Source organism: Chrysoperla carnea, chromosome 1, assembly GCF_905475395.1.
Source record: "Chrysoperla carnea chromosome 1, inChrCarn1.1, whole genome shotgun sequence".
Classification (NCBI taxonomy): Eukaryota; Metazoa; Arthropoda; class Insecta; order Neuroptera; family Chrysopidae; genus Chrysoperla; species Chrysoperla carnea.
The window spans coordinates 130157674-130176451 of record NC_058337.1 but is presented as its reverse complement, the minus strand read 5'-3'; the positions used below and the strand labels follow the sequence as shown (position 1 = coordinate 130176451).

General features: G+C 28.9%; 1 protein-coding gene across 2 annotated transcripts in view; it reads left to right on the top strand.

Annotated features, from left to right (window-relative positions):
• The window catches only part of LOC123297389, a 140984-nt gene that overhangs the window by 60566 nt on the left and 61640 nt on the right, over positions 1–18778 (top strand). For both annotated transcript variants that reach the window (XM_044879034.1, XM_044879043.1), the window contains exon 3: positions 10694–10834. In XM_044879034.1, coding sequence (XP_044734969.1) covers positions 10694–10834 — 141 coding nt within the window. The remainder of the gene's footprint in view (positions 1–10693; positions 10835–18778) is intronic.

Genomic DNA, 18778 nt, shown 5'->3' with positions numbered 1-18778 from the left:
AAATACGCAACCTCTATAACTTAAATAAATAATTTCTGTTAGGCCCTCAGTAACTAAAAGAAATGTTTCCACAACCTCTATAACATAAAATTGTGTGAATGAGTCATTTTGAAAGAGTGTCAAAACAAATGGTTTCGATATTTATTGCTTGCACGTTTTTACTTGTTAACGTAAACAATAACATTACCTATTGTTTGCTTTATCTAAATCAAACAAAGTCCAATTTCTTCCACCAAACACAACATCACAACTTCAACCTTTGGATCAGGGAATAATTAAAAATTTTAAAACATTATACAGAAAAGAAGTTTTTAGAAAAATGATAGCTGATATGGAGCAAAATACATAGACCCTTGATAACTAAAAACCTCTATAACTTAAAATATTTTTTGTTTCCCTTGGACTTTAACTTATCGAGATTCTACTGTATTTTAAAGTATAAATAATAAAATTGAAAATAAAATAACACACCAACGCAATAAACTGAGTAGGGAAAAAGGGTAGGTAATGCTCTCAATTATTTACTCATTTAGAAGCCTTTACACTACAGCAACCAAGCATACATTAGGCTTCTAAAATTGACTTTTTATTTTTATTTTTACATCAAGTTTACTAACTTTTACATAAACTTTTGTGTGGCTTTTTTTATTATTATGCGTATATATACAGTTTGTCCTACTAAGAATGATTCGAACTTTAAACTCTAAACTAAAGCACTTTAAAATTAAAGTCATGGTATTGACAGTAAAATCGATGTCAGGGCTTCCAGTGAAAAATCTTGGCAATAAAGGAGGCTGTTATGACTAATTTGCTATTCTTTACATGTTAATGTTATAGAAAATGTCAAATTAAAATTATTGAAAAACACGAATTAATTAAACTTAATGCATTAAAAATTGTGAAAATAAGAAATCAAATTACACAAATATTATTTTTCAAATGTAAATTATCATAATTATTTATTTAAATTTGTGAGGCAATAATATTAACTTTTCAATGGAAGTCATAACTGCAACCCATACAATTATATATGCATCCATACAATTATATTAATAAAGTAATGTATCGTTACCATGGAAACGCCTCCAATAAAACTCACACACGGTGCGAATATTCAACTGACGAGAATGCAAGAACAGTTCTGAAATAGAAATTTAAATATTTTTTTGCTTACACCTCTACTCTGACGATGAGAGAAATAGTCTGAAGTTTAACTAGACATGAAAGGGCCAGTCTGTATATGGTTTAAACATGTGTAAAAAAAATTATTTAAATAATAAATAAAATACAAAAAAGGAAAAATACTTGTTGTGTCAGGAAATATTTATGATACTGGAAAATTCTGGATGTAAATATTTATAATATTAAAATATATTCATACAGAACGTTTCATTCGTAGCATCATCCATCCATTCAACATTTGCCTGTCACAAGTGAGTTAGTTGAATAAACATAATTTTTTTTAATTTATTATGTTAACATTTAACATTTAAACTTTTTTGACGTTATTTTTACTACAGAGTTGTTTTTTTAAGATTCTTCGATTAATAAAAACAATCTACATAGTTTTAAATATGTCACTTTTCTGTCAAGTGTGACATTGACACTGTCAAGTATTAGCCTTTGCAAGTTGTGGTTTTTTTTTAAAAGTCTTCGTATATTTAATTTGACTATTGCTTTTATGTATTTACTAGATTGATACCCGCTCGCTTCACTGGACTTAATAGTAAAAACCACCGCTTTATAGCCTCCATCCTCTTTGGATATACATAGTTTTCAATTTTGTTAAATGTAAAATAGTCATAATTCATTGAGTAGTATATTAGAATAGTTGGCCATGATTTGTTAGACATTTGTTAATATATCTTTATAAATTATAGTTCATGTGTTATTCTGATATATCAGCTAATTTCATTAAAAACCATTCGCTAGTTTTAGCGTGAAAGCGTAACAAACAAACATGTTTACTTTCACAATTATAATATATAGGGATAGGGATGTACATGAGTCAAATTTTCAAATCTTAAAATAGAACGCAAACTAGTTTTAGGCAGTTATAGAAACTTCTTTTCATTCACTATCTGGGAAGTTGGACCATAAGGATCGAATTCACATTAAACAGCTTGTGAAATCAAATCGAAACTCACTGTATTTTTAGTATATCCAAATAAATTATGTATATTCAGATGAAAGATCTAGCAGAATATGAAGTACCAACGAAAAAAATAAAAAACAAAAAGCATATAGTACACTATGTGTGTCCCTATTTGGTCATATATTTTCTTCATGTTTCTGATGTTTCTGATCTTAGGGGACAAATATTTTCATTTACTTTTGAATAGCAAGTACATGGTAATACTAAATTAAATTTTGGTTGAATATTTGTGGATTACTTATTTGCTGGTTGGATATTATATCTTTGTCAAAATGTTGCTCTGATTTTGTTGCTTTTTAAAAATTTGTGTGACTTTTTTTAGATTTATCCTCAAAATACAAGTGAAACTTTTCATAATTTAGTTTTGAGCTAAATGTTCATTTGAATCAATATTTTAAAGAAGTTAGAATATACTTTCGGTCATTCAGAAGCAAATGTATAAGCTGAGAATATTCTTACACAGAATGTGTATTTTTCTCTGTATGTTTTTTTGACGTACTATCTATTTTGGATATGTTTGTAATTTCAGTCGCAAAACCCGTCACATTTTTGGGCCTTCCAATTATTTTCAGTTATAAGAATTTAAAAAACTAAAAAATCATTTCGTTTGGCGATTAGAGGGAGTATATCTCCAGGACCGAAATAAAGGCTTTTCGAGAGTTGAAAATTACTCTATATATTCAGTTTCAGAATATTTCGAAGCAAAGTTTTTTGGATAAATATCATTTTGTTGACTAATCTTGACCCAAAAAATCGATTTCTTTTTTACGAAACGGAAGTTTGTTTTCTCTGATATCACCCAAATTGTAAACGAAAGGCGATATCTTGGGAGCAATTTCAATCAATATCTTCGAAAATTGTCGCAATTTTGTACCCTCTATGATAAAGGGGAGCTAGGATCCAAAAATATAAAACTTACTTGACGGATGGCTGAATATTGGTTGAGATGTCTCTAGGATAATTTCAAAATAAAAGGATTTTACGCGATATTTCAAAAATCACTCATCCAATCCTTAATTGAACGTTATTTGGATATATGTTTTGTGTCCAAATTACCCCCTCATCCAGTTTCAGCAAATTTCCAAACAAAATTTTTTCTTTTTTTCTTAATTTTTTTAAAAGAATACTTACATTTTAAGAAAAAAACAAAAAATGTATTTTTTACTAATATATGATAGTTAATGTATATTAATTTTTTTTTTTACAGTGTATGTATCAGAGTACCTACCTATTATATTCCACATATCAATTAGCTAAATTAGTCTTAATTAGCACAATTATCATGCAAATTTATCTAATAATTTATGTTAATAACGGAATAATATTCAAATTATTTTATGATAAAATTATAAGAATTAAAATTTTCAGGTAGGTATACAATTGTACCTACTTGCATAGTCCTGATAATCATTTTCTTTGTTTGATTCAAACAAAGAAAAATATGAATTTAAAAAAAAGTATATGTAAAACTGTTGTCGTGACACATATTTATAACAAAAAAAAAATTATAATGAACAAAACATTAATATACCGATGATACATTAAAAATGTGTACCAGTCTACGTAAATTTTATGAAAATTAGTGTTGGATTAAATGATAATTGTGAATTAAAAAATTGATTCATTTCAACCAATTGATCACTATAGTACTATTCAAAATTTTCTTTTAACCCGTCAGTCGTTCGATAATTAATCTTTAGTTCCGTGATAAACGACTTGCTCACACGTTCTGCACATGCGTCAAACATTTCGCGAGTTAAATATTCTTTAATTTACTGAGTACAAATTTGAATAAGTTAATCAAAATAATCATAATCATATTTATTAATTACACTGTAAATATTTATTGAATGAATTCTTTGAATATTAAATATGACAATGTTATTATAGAAAATAAATATACTTATAAGTAAGAATGCTTTCAATAAAAATTATGATATTAAATATATCATAAAAAAAGTTCCTAACAGGAACGTTAAATGCATTTATTAATCTTAATATTAAAATATATCAAAAATCATTAATTATTTTCACTAAAATTATTGCACACTCAAATATTACAACGATATATACTTTACTTACATAGCCAAATATCCATAAACTTACGAAAGTGCACGAACTACCTCGAAAATTTCCGATGGTAATATTTTTTTTTTTTGCTTAAGAGACATTCCAAAGAGAAACACAATTTCTGAAGGTCTCGAATAAAAAATATTTTTTAAAACTGTCAATAAGCTGAAAAAATCTGTAGAAATCATAACAAAATAGATTAGAAAATTATATGAAGATAGAAATATATTAATAAATAGATAGAAAGTTATATCAAGATAGAAAAAGTTTCAATCACATATATCATTTGAAAAATAAAAATTATTTATGTTTTAAATCGAGTGTGAGCAAAATTCCCATAGCGGGAGTGCTGATGGATGAAAACTACTGGATTGGTTTTTTCAAACGCGTTTACTTGGCTATTGATGTTCTTTTAGCAAGCAAACTTTTCTTGAATGAACGATATCAATAACCCCAGAAAATAAGTATTTCCTGCCTGCAAATTACAGTACACCAAGTAAAATTTTCTTGAACGTAGAACATAATATTTTCTTGCTAACATGTTTTAAAAACATATTTCCATGTAACTAGAATGAATTTGTTATTTAATTCAATTAAATGAATCAATTCAAGAAATAAAATTATTCAATAAAAAAAGTAGAAAATATAATTTTAATGACAAATTGTATTTGTTTAATGTTCAATGAAATTAATAATACAGTTCTGGTGGTTAAATAATTGAACTAAATTTTTTCAGTAATTTATTTTATTCTAAGACAATTACCTAGAGTGGAATATTTACTTTAATTTGACAATACAAGTCAATAATCAATTCGAATCTATTAAATATATGACTTTTTTTTATAAAATATTGTGACATTCATTTATAGATTATCGTAGTTGATAATTTTTGTAAAAACGGAGAATTATGGAAAAAAGTGATTGAGGTGTATTTAAAACACTGATCTATGCTGTCATCTTTATTCCCTTTCTTAATTGAGGAATAAATTTTTTTGGGAAAACTTCATTTGACAGGTAGATCGAGGACGCACTTCATTTTCTATGTCTATGATCACGTCATTTCTAGCATACAGAAAAGAGAAAGGCTCACTCTTTGTGTCCGAGTGAATAAACAAATTTATGTGAAGAATATCTTCTTTTTCTGTCATGAAATACAAAATATCATTTAGTTTGATGAAAAAATTGGAGGCTTACCTTTCAAATTTTGAGGGTGGATTCTGTTAGAGCTTGTGCAAATTAGACGAAAATTAAGAGTAAAATATTTCGATATAATATACCATAGTTTTTGAATTATTGATGACTTATTTCATTTGTGACGAGAAAATCACTTATTCGTTGTGTGTGTAGTCAGGGTAGGGACAATGAAATCGATGCCAGCGTTTCCAGTGAAAAATTTTGGCGTTAAAAGAGGCTGTTATGACTAATTTGCAATTCTTTACATGTTAATGTTATAGAATACGTCTAATTAAAATGATTGAAAGATAAGAAATCAAATTGCACAAAAATTATTTTTCCAATGTAAATTATCATAATTATTTATTTAAATTTGTGAGACAATAATATTAAATATTCAATGTAAGTCATAAATGCAATCCATACAATTATATATGCATCCATACAATTCTATAATTAAAGTAGGGTATCGTTATCATGGAAACGCCTCCGAAAAAACTCACTCACGGTGCGAATAGAAGAAATAACACACAAATATCATTCACTCCAAATGTACTTTATTGAAAAACGAATACCGCTTGTGATAATTTTCTTTATAAGAAAATACTAGTCATGCTTTTAACTAATGAATATTAGTTTTCTAAATTTATCTTAAGAAAATTAGCCTTGTTACAGCTTTAAAAGCTCAAATCATAGACACGATTTAAAAATGATCCTAAGATAACATGCTTTTTTGAGAACGTCCTTAATGCAGATACTGGAACAACTGGTTGTGAAGAATGATTTTTTGAATGAATTTTCTCTGCCGACCGAGTCTTCCTCCAATCTCGGAGCCCTGAACACATGCTTTTGTTTAGTATTACTTTTCTTCGAACCACTTTGTCAGTGAACACAAAACCATGAGTATGGAAAATATATGCTTGAGTATGCAATTATTAACGATTAAATTATGACTGAATCATAGTATTTTTTTATCCTGCTTCTTTTTTTTTCCTTCATATATCAAACCAACCAGACATATTGTGTTATACTTTTAAATAAAAAATATTCAATACTTTTTATTTAAAAAAAAAGATTCAATCCACACAGATTACTTTGTTTAACAAACGACGCGCTTAATCACACGTTAGCGTGAGCATGGTTTTTTATACAAAGGATATCAGGTCTCTAGACAGTTCATAAACTCTCAGAGGTCAAACACAGCTTTATAGCTTTTAGTCTCTCATGCTATTATCGAAAAGCGTGAGGATATGAGCAGATGCCTACACAATTACACAATTTTAGTGTGTTCTGTATTTCACAGCGCTTTTTGAAACAAGTTCGGACTGTGGGGTGTCCAGTTTCTCTGTGGAGAGCTTCAGTCGTAGATGTTAGGGGGAAATCTTTTGAAATCACCCGAACGTAAAGATTTAAAATTTTTGCATTTTTCCAATTTGCGAAGGTGCAATGTTTGACCAGATTGGGGGTAGTGTACATGATTATGGGTCAGATATATTACTTACTAATCAGAGTGAAGTCATTAAAGTCTCTGTGTATGTCAAAGTACCTTGTAGGCAACACTTATATGTTAATTAGTATAATTTACTGTCGTAGCAAACTTAAATTCGATAATTAGAGTTGGCGAAAAAGTGAAATTCGAGCTTCGTTTTTGACGGAGGTCCCACAATCTCACTCATTAAATACAAGTGTGATTTTTGGTCGAAAACTTTTAAAACTTTGAACGTTAATATCACCGCAAACTATTGAAGTATGAGAAAACATATTTGGAGAATAGATTGCATTAAATTTTATTTTATGCAATTTTAAAATAAAATTTTCATTTTGATTAAAATTTATTGAGAAATTTTAAAATTGGCACCTATTTATTGGTGAATGCGGTTCAAAAAATTTCAAAGGAACTATTAGGTGGAAATTCGATGTAGAATTTCTGGCTGGTGTTTTATGTGCATCAAGCATTTGTCACAAATCGACTCGAGATAGACTCGACAAATCGAGTAGATGGATAATTTGCTGATTAGCCGTGAATTAGTTGTTAAAATATCGATTTTGTTGTTTTTTTATTACTGTTTTTCAGTGCTTTGATAACTCTTCTACGAACACCTTTCGCACTCGAACACTTTATATCAATTTAGCAAAGTACCCAAAAAAGGAAAAATATTGATTTTAGAAATAATTCTTCCACAATTAATTAGCGGCAAATTCTTGCTCTATGTCCATTCTTCTGCTAAAGCTATTCTATGGAGACGTGACGAGTGCTTAGCTGACTTGATGCACATTGATATTTTTCTGTCTATACCTATCCAGGACACCATTTATACGTCTTGTAAACATCAAACAGAGAATGAAAATTCATTTTTTTTCTAATTTTGATGTATGTAAATTTTACAAAAAAGCAACACCAAAATGCTTTTAACGTATCTTTATGATTGCATATTTCATAAGTTTGCAGACAAAACGCAAATATAATATTTTGTTTTTCTTAACATAAACAATATTTCATCTATAGTTATTGAAATAAATACCACGATACTCGAAAAAAAATTGTATATTAAGAAATTCTATTTAAAAAATACAATTAAAAAACATACAATGGACTTACATGTCGCTAAATATCGATATTTCGATTGCAACGCAATCATCGTCAGTAGCAAAATTTATTCGTATAACACATTACAAACATTTTACACAAAATTAAAAAATTAAAAAAAAAAAACAAAACATTACCAACAAAACAGTAACGATTTACAAAAAATAAAAATACAAAAATTATCACAAATTTGAAGAAAAAATTTCTCAATACCACCAAACTTTTTGTAAACATTGCACAACAAATTATTTAGTGGGTTTGAAAATTCTTTTATCGACCTTAATTTATATCTAAAATTTGGTATCGTTTGTGAGATGGGTGTGTCCAAGTTCGCTATAATTGACGAGAATTGTTTTATGGCTTGACCTGTAGCAGTTGTCCATTTTATCAATTCAGAGTCAGGTATAGGACCTTTATCCCAGTTCAGAGTCTTATTGCCTGCTTTATGGATTAAAATGCTTTCGTAAGCATCTAAACTATTGTGATTTCTAACTGATTTAATTAACTTCGCAGGTAGAATTTTGCGTTCTGTATTTAAAACATGGTCCGCAAGATTTCTCGATGATTCTTGACATCGCTTATATGTTCTTTTTCGCGGATTGACATCTGTCGCTTGGTCTGCCCCAAATAAATTTTAGGACAATTCGAGCAAGAAATTTGGTAGATAACCGATTTCTGGGCGTCCGGAATTGGATCCTTGGTTTGACCCAAGGTGTGTTGTAATTTCTGAGATGTAAAACCAACTGAAATTCCAGATTTGTTCAAAATTCTATCTATCTTGTTATTACAATGATGGTTAAATATAACTCTAGCCCACTTATTATTTTCGGAAACTTTCTCAAAAGAGGTTGTATTCCTAATTCCTTTAGGCCATTGGCATTTTCGGAGGATAGAATCTACAACATCGGTTGAGTAACCATTTCAATAACTATGTCTCAACTCGAAGTCAACAAGAATTCATCCTTATATTTCGTCTATAATTTAGACTTTTTAAAATAGCAAATGCTTTCACTGTTAACTCTCAAGTCATTATACATTCTAAAAAGAGAAAGTAAAAAAATGAAAAAGAACATTTTGTTGTAGAATTATCGAACGTGTGAAGTGTTTTTTACTGATGTTAAAACAAAAAGCAAATAACAAAAAAATGATTAGTCAATGTATTTTTAACTAAATGACTCTATTTAAACTTGATTTGCTTTTCATGATTTCCATATTAATTCTTGTATATAGTTTTTTTCACATTATGATCATTGAAATGACCTAGAAACGAAAAAAGTTTTTGGCTGTTTATATACTTTTATTTATATATAAAAGTTGGAAAATTTTGTGTATCGGCAAATTTGTGTACCTAATTCTTTGATGCTTGGTATATGCATGCATTTGTTTATATCGATTGTTCATAAATAATTTTGTTTATAGGTCGTTATTTTTAATGCATCCGAATATTTATAGCTATTTTTCTATGTTCCCGAGCAAATTTATTTATAATCCATTATTTTTAATATTTTCACTATTTACAAAAATGCATCAAAAAATACAATTTTTTTACCAATCGGTTTCGTAAATACTGCGATAGTCTCCTAAAAGGGTACCTCTTTGTATGATAGTCATTAATCTCCAAAAATCAAAATTTTCTTGTTGATGAAGTTAATAATTGATAGTTAATTATAAATTTAAGGATGTACGAGCGACGGGGAAATTTTAGATAAAAGGCTGGATTTTTTTATATGAAGTTGAATCATTGACATTATAGTACATAGACTGAGTATCACCTATCTATCCGTACAGTGAATGTTGTGCCAACATCTGAGGTAAAAGAATATCATTTATAGATATTTATCAAAAAAATATACATTGAATATAGGGACTTTTATCAACGAAACATACATTGAATGTCAAATTTTCATATCACACAATGTTTTACATAAAACACCGTGATTTCACTGAATTTTTTCGCTTTTTGTCTTAAAAAAATACTTATCACGTATCACTTTACATTTTTTCTTACGAATCTACAATGACAAGTATGACAACAACACTTTGTTTTGAAATTTCTAAACCGCCGCCATGATGGATTTGACCCAAGCAATTACCTCAGATGTTGGCACAATTAAAATCGTTTGACGCCCTGTCTATGTATCTTATTAGTCTAAGAGTTGTACTAAGTCTAAATCAATTTAAAAAAATTTAAGGAGGTTCTCCGAACTTCAAAAGTAGGCATATTTAACATTAGTCTTATGGGAAAACGGTAGATGGATGATATGTTTTCATAGATTTCTCCAAAACTAGTCGGTAGAAATAAAAAAAAAATATTTAAATTAAAGTTAAAACCTTGTTGTTCCCGACTACTTAAGGGTGTATGGAAACCGTAGGGGAGACACTCATATAAAAAAAAATTCAATTTTGATGAATTATTATGTGAATTATGTTATAACGTGACAATAAAAGACGGAAAGTAGGGATAAAATTTTTCGATATCTGGAAAAATTTTCAAAAAATTGAAAATTGAAAATTTCGTTTAGTTATTTAGCTTTTGATATTTCGAAAACCAAGGTAGATATTGTAAAATTTTATTCTTATTTTTCATCCATGCATGAAGTTATAACAAAATTCATCATCAAAGTTTTCAATCCTAAATCTAAATTCGCCTTGGCGCTCGTACTAAATTAAGTGATTTTTAATAATTCTGTATTTTTTTCTCTTTACAGCGTCAACAGTTAATGAATCATGTTATTTTAATGAACAATGTGAAGCAACATCATTTCAAACAGAATGTAGGGACAGTCGTTGTGTTTGTAAATTTGAAATGACACCATTCTTTCATAAAGATGGCCGATTTGAATGTTTGGGTAAGTACCATTAAAATATAAGTTATATCCTTACACGTATATGCCATATAAGTGTATCTGCCATAAAGAGGATTTTCTTTTATATTATAAAAAAAAAAAGTATAAAGAAGACAAAAAAAATAAAAGATGAATTGCAGTTGTAAAACATCTTTTGAATACTTAAAGTATTTTTTCTTCTCGTATTACAATTGATTTTTTTTACATTTTGTGTGTGAAAAGTCTGTTATTATTATTTCATTGTTTGAAAAGTTTTATTGTCGGAGTACAGCTTAGAGCTTCAAAAATGGAGCTACATGTAAGAGTTTATAATCTGTATTTAAGTACACCTTTTTGTGTAAATCACTCTTTAAATATCTCTTTTTATTAGGTTAGATACAATTTTTGGTCGTATATTTATTTTTGTGTTCGAAAAATCGGCTTTTATCATCAACTTGCAACCAAAATGAATTTTCTAAATATACAACCTCCCGGTTGGAAACTATATCTCAATCGTGACTACAAGGTTATAATCGTTGCATTTGCTTAAAATCCAAATCTTTTAGTAGATAGATGTAAGAAACTGTCATCTAAATAGTTGAGATTCTAATGCATCTTTATAAGCTTTCATGGCAATTTATCTTTCGTGGAGACACTTAGAAATTGCCAACATCAACGAAGCAAAGCAAATAGAATGCGACTTGAGTGCGCAGTCTATGCAAGGGAAAAGGATATTGAACAAAATGTTTCTTTTAGAAGAAAATATTGGCGATAAAATTTATTAAGCGTGTTATCTTCGGTTAAATCAATAAGTCTTATTCAGATTATCAAAGCGTCCTTTAAGTAGGATCTGATATCGAAATGATCTATCGTTTCCTTTGCATTGACTACAGAAGTTTCTGTTTTAGAAATCTGTTTTTGACGTTGTCATTTTGGCGGACGTGTTATATTCGGTTAAATAACGTAAGTTAGGCTTCTGAGTACAGTTATTCCTTCAATTAGTCTTATTCAGATTATCAAAGTGTCATTTAAGTAGGATCTGATATCGACATGAGCTATCGTCAGTAGTTGCAGTTTTAGAAATCCGATTCTTGAAATTGTCACTAGCAGAGCAGTTTTCCATCGATTTCTGCTTGTGCAGATTGCAGTTCTTCCTACGAATAAGTAGTCGCATAGTTCTATGAATCTTTGTTTACATTTTTGAGCAAAAAAGCAATTTTCTCGACTTCAATAATGCAGTATAGTCATAAATCGTTAAATTTCTGTTTATTCCTACCTCTCTGTCCAGTTCTATCTTTCTAGTAACAGGAGAGCTTCTGAGATCATGCTTCTGGGCGTATCTAGATTTTGTCTTCGAGTATCCAAGTGTTCCTCAACTTGAAGTTTTCAATCTTTCTTAATCCTTGACCAAATTGTGATATCTCTGGATGGGTCCGTCTCTATTGTTGAAAAGTTTATGTTTATCCTCATAATCCTCAGTCCCCAGAGTGATACATTTAAAATTTGTCACTTACTCGGAATACATAGATACAAATTATTATAAATCTTCAAACCTTTTTTTAAGGCCACTCAACCTTTAAGATTTTATTATCTCCCTTTATAGCTTAATAAAACCAACAAGTCATTATTACATTCGGCACATCTGATGTTGAATTATAACACATACATATAATTGGTAGCATTGTTACAACTGGTTACAATCAAGTGGGAAGGACTTAAAATATATTTATATGTTTTGAATGTAACCATGTTTTTATTTATAACATTTGATTTTCTACGACGATAAAATACTAATTAGGCGTAATAATTTCTGTATAATTTTATTTTCTGTACCATTTAGTTCTGTACACATCCCGTTTTTTTGGGGGGATTTATTTATTTTTAATGATATTGAAAATTGTTTTTTGGAGATTATCTATTTAGCCTCTGCCCTGCATAATAAACACATTTTTATTGAGTTGTACGATAAACAAAGTCTGAATGGAGAAAAAATCTATGCTATTTTGGTCTATATGGTTTTGCCTATCTGAAAATAATAATTTCTCAATAATTATTAAGGGGCATTCTGGTCTAGATGCCTCAATTGTAGGTACTTTTCAAACTAAGATTATAAACAAATGCAAAATATTATGTAGCGATTTTTTCATATGATATTTATTGGCATTTTAAAAATACAAAATGATAATTGTAAAAAAAAATTTAGCAAATTATTCACAGGTCGTTGAAGTGGGGGCTACAAAAGAAAAACTCGGCACCCTGGTTGACACGATTCCAGCCATTGTAGTGATCTGAAACAAACAAAAAATTGAAAAATTCTTAGTAAGTAAAGATGTCGTTATCGTCTGAACAACATATTTATACCATTTTTTTTTGACCATATGTTAAAAATACTTAAAATTGAATTTTTTTAATCCGAATGCTTCTTAAATCCGAGGTTCAAACAATTGAGAGATTTCGAAAGAAGATTCTCATCGAATTTCAAAGAAATTTTGCCTTCTTCTACTTCATGTGCAATGTTTTACAAAGTTATTTCTGCTAACCGAGCTGTTTTATTCTAAAAGGTATAACCTTTAAAAAATATCAACAACAATAAAAAAAACTTTTAACAAAAAGAAAACCGACTTCAAAAGAAAATCTTTTGCACTAAAAAAAATTAATATGCACTAAAAAGTAAAAAAATAACGATAATATAATGCAGTTAAAATAATTGTTTTTTTTGGAGTCAGTGTCAGGAAACAGCTCTGACAGAACAGTTTGCTACATTAGCTTGGCTGACAACGACTCCAAAAAAAACAATAATTTTAACTGCATTATATTATCGTTATTTTTTTACTTTTTAGTGCATATTAATTTGTTTTGGAAAAGATTTTCTTTTGAAGTCGGTTTTTTTTTGTTAAAAGTTTTGTTTATTTCGTGATTTTTAGTGAATCTGAAGTACACTAACTAATTTTTCACTAAAAAAGAATCATCGAAATCGATTGACGTGATATTGAGTTATTCGTCGTCTTGTCGTGCATAACGAATGCAAATTTAAGACTTTTATGGTTTTCTCATGGATAGCGTTGTCAGAACTAGACCAAAATGAAATGGGACCACGCGGGAAGCACCAGCTTTCAAATAGATAAAGAATCATCGAAATCGGTTGACGTGATATTGAGTTATTCATCCTCTTGTCGTGCATAATGAATGCAAATTTAAGTCTTTTATGGTTTTCTCAGGGATGTCGTTGTCAGAACTAGACCAAAATGATATGGGACCACACGAGAAGCACCAGCTTTCAAACAGATAAAGAATCATCAAAATCGGTTCACCCAGTCAAAAGTTCTGAGGTAACAAACATGAAAAAAAAATACAGTCGAATTGAGAACCTCCTTTTTTTTGGTTTGAAGTCGGTTAAAAAATCGATTTCTTCAAATTTCTTGACCAGGATACTGCCTAAATATTCCATAACATATCAGATTCATGTATCATAGATTCCTAGCCAATTAAGATGCCACAATAAATTACATAAATTTTCGATAGAGTGGTGTTACTCGTGATTGACAAGCCTCCAAGCTATATGTAAGGTTTAATTTAATTTAAAGGCTCTACTAAAGTTTTCCATTATATTTCATAATCGATTACCGAAAAATAGCATAAATAGGATCAATTTTACATAAAAATGGATCAATTTTACATAAATATATTATTAAAATATTTCGATATTTTTTTTTATTAAAATAATAACTTGGTATCGAATTTATAGTTTTATACAAATTCCCAGCTGTTATTTTGATATATTTGAAAGAATACTGCGAAATAAATTCTACCACCTGGCATAAGTTTATTTTAAAGTTAACAAAATAGTGTGATAACTGACATCAATGTTAAATTTTTAAAATAATAACTTATTTTTTTATAGAAGTAAACATATATAAAGTATGACGATAAAGTAAAGTTTTAAACACGTAAAGATATAAAAGCCAAGTAAGAAAATACGCGGTGTAACAAAATTATCTTCCTGAAATTTAGAGAAAATTGTGCTATTCAGAAGGGCGTATCTTCTAGCTGTATAAAGGTTAGGTTTGAGTGCCTGTCCTGAGGGTGGGGCACACTTAGACCATAGAGTCCGTTGTGATATCGAAAAAAGGTTGACCCATCCCCATTCCCGGCCACTACTCCATCAATCATTTGGAGGTGCTTAAGAACAACAGGAGTGCTTTGACGTCAACGGACTTCAGGTCGGAGAAATCGTCAAAGAAAGGCTGGCTGAAATGAGTTCACCTCCCCGTGGCAAGAGCTGGACAGCGACAGAGAAGATGAGACAGACGGATAATCGGAAATGGACTTTTAAGGTGATTTTATGACTACCTATACCAAAAATTTCTTCGTAGTATCAATATTTTTAAGCATTACAAGCTTGGGACTAAACTTACTATACTTTTTTTTTTTAAATTGTTTCATTTTGAATTAGCTTCAAAGTTTTCAAAGAATAAATTTTAATTTCAAATCTATTAATTTTCATTGGTCGGTCTAATATTTACCGTAATTTTTACAACTTTGGTGTTTTATTTGTAATAATTGAAAGCTCGGTAGAGTGAATTATAATCAGCTGAACGTAATTTGGACGACGTTTAACGCGACAAGAAACTACATACGCTTTAATATTTGTTACATTTAGTACAAAAAAAAAAAAGGAAATTGTACTACAATAAACATGAATTAAATGGATTATACTTTTAGAAAACATATAAAATTGTAAACAGGAAAATAACAACTCCATATGAACTATTTTGTGCTACGAGACTTGCATAATATAATGGTATAAATAACAAAAAACAATATCTACCATTTCTACCCACATTAGAATCGAAATAAAACTTGATATATTTTTAATACGCCAAGTAGAAAATTAGTTTAGTAATAGACGCTAAGTAATTACTTAATGCTTATCTATTTGAAAATAGGTAGGAAATTGTAATAATAAAATACAATCGAATTCGAAGTACATATACATTAACTGAATTTAATGTATTCGTGATAAGAGAGAAAAATTTATGCAATACTACTTACGAAAAATAGAATCGCTACATATATGACATTTTCAAGGGTTTGCTATTTTCCAAATTGTGAATAATAATTAGATTGATCGCGGGATGAAACGAAACAGAGATATTTTCTTTCTTTCCGCCTTGCCTCCGCTACATTTGAGCTACCAACAAGCTCGTTGCGACTTTATTTATGAAAGTCAATCCTTATATCGGATAGCCGATATAAGAGGGTATTCGTTAAATGATATTCGTTTATATTAAACCAAATATAGACACCGCGATACTGCATTTCCGAAATTTATTGAAGATACGTTAAATTTGACAAATATTTGAAAAGAATGGGCCAAAATTAGTAGAACTACATACTTGATTGAAATTGAATAAAAATTTGCGTGTGGTAGAGCAAAATCAAATTTTTTTTATGACGTCATAAAGGTAAAAAAATCAATTTTTTTGATATCGTTATATATTTATATAACGATTTTATTGGCAACAAAATAATGCGCTTGTATTAACATGATTTTGTTTTTTATACAGTCCAATGTAAATATATTATTAAAAATATAGTTTTATATTATTTAATGACTCCTTCTTAAAAAAACCTTGAAAAGGACCTGTATATGGTGATCTGTGTAGCTATGGCCACACAGTATTATCGTCGAAATAGCTTAATCTTATATGAGTTAATCAATTAGCTTGTCGTACTACATAAACTGAAATTGAATTATGTAGTTGATGTATAAAATAACATGATACGAACCAGTGAATCTATTCGCATTATTCTAGTTTAAATTAACATGAAGTTAATGGTAAATTGAGCTGAAATAACCGTTGAAAATGAAACAATAACCTTTACGATCACATTTGTTGTTACTTTCCTTACCAAGGTCTCAGCTGTAGAGAAATAGAGCTTATGGGATAGAAGGAATCTCACTAAATGAGATTTGAATGTGAATTTTCGAGATTTCGATTAAAGAAGGTTTAAAGGAGTTGATAATTAAGATCACTTACGTTTTCATAGAAATGTACGTTTTCGAAAGTAATTCTACGAATTCAACGTTTACAATTTTGTCACTTCACACTTTAATTTCTTCTTTGATATAACTTAAGGTAGTTTACTCGTTATAGTCTTAAAATTGTAAATTGATAAAATTGGGTATAACATGTATTATTAATATTTATCAACGCATGATATATAATCTAAGGTATTTTTTACACAATTCAAATTTATTTCGGATTAATAACAGAGACAGCAACTAAATTATGATAATAAAAATTTAACTGAATTTAATGATAATAAAAATTTAATTTAATCAAAACTAACAGTAATTTGTTTAAAATTTTGTTCAAAGTATCCATCAAGATATTTGTTTAAAATTTAATTCAATGTACATTTGTTAATACCACAATCGCGGTTTTTTCTATCTTGTATCCATAAAGATTTTTGGGAAAAAACCATCTCTATTGGAAAAAAATACTCCCATTTACGCTGGCGGCAGCTGAAAATATATAATTACTTCTGTATACAATTTATAAAATTTGTTTCAGTATTATGGTACGGAATTCTATATAAATTACACACATGCAAAATTATTAAATTATTATAGATTAATATCTGAGAAGTAAACTCGTTACACAGATATCATTTTCACACAAATTGAATACTTTAAAATTGATACATTTAAAAAAAAAATACGTAGATATTCATTATTACTTTTTATAAAAAAAAATAACAATTTTTTTTACATTATTTCAATACCGATATAATTATATATAATTATTTTCTTTGTAAAAAATATGGTGTCTAATTGAACACTTAGGAATTCGTATTACTTGGTGTTTATGATCAGCTTGTCGTTTGCGTGTTCGGTGCTCCTAGGGTTTTTCCATAATCTCTGAAATGGAAAGGGGATAATAAATCAATATGGCGATTAGGGGATCGGACTTAATTCTTTTTTATCACTCCAGATAAGGAATTCTATCTTCACGTATAGAAAAGTGAAGTTGGAACGTTTAAAATTCCTAATTAAACAAAGAGGAAAGTATCCACTTCTGACGTCATACGTGGGTATCGCCATAGAGATTACATATAAAATTTTGTTTTGCTAAAAGGAGATGGGTCACTTTTGAATGCAATCTCTGATTACTTATTACTTCTTCGTTAATCAATTTTAATAACAAATAAAGAAAAATGAAAGAAACCGCTCGTCTTTTGCTAAAACTTCATGGAATGTGTTTCTTAGGTATCAAATGTCATTAGTAACGCATGAGTTAAAGGCGCAAATGTTTCCATTTGTTAATAAACAATAAATTGTTAATTCAATGAAACGATTAATGTTAAAGTTGACTAACAAAATTAAAAAATAGGCAACCTGAATTACGTACACGTTATACATGTACAATGGTTTTCGATTATTGGACAAACACTTAACATTTACGTCATACAAGTTGCCTAATTACTAATTTTTCAAGTGAACTTTAACATTGATCGTTTCATTGAATTAAAAATTTATTGTTTATTTACAAATAGAAACATTTGCACCACTAATTCATGCGTTACTAATGATATTTGACACCTAAGAAACACATTCCATGATTTTTTATCAAAATTCGAGCGGTTTCTTTCATTTTCCTTTATTAGCCGATTTTTGTAATATCTTTTACTGAACTATTAATGGAATTCCCGAACATGTCGTGTACCCGTCTTCCAAGGCCTTGTTGACCTCAATTCCCTAATCACCCCAGTGTCATAATGAAAATAAATTATAACTTAAACATCAAACTTTGTTCCTTAAGCTGCTTTATGAGGCTTTCACTCGTTTGCTCCTCCCTCTTTAATAAATATATAGGAATAGCATGCCTGTCACTCGTGTGTTTTGTATTTATTTTAATGTAATATGTATGTAATTATAATATTGTATCAAGTAAACGGTAAGTA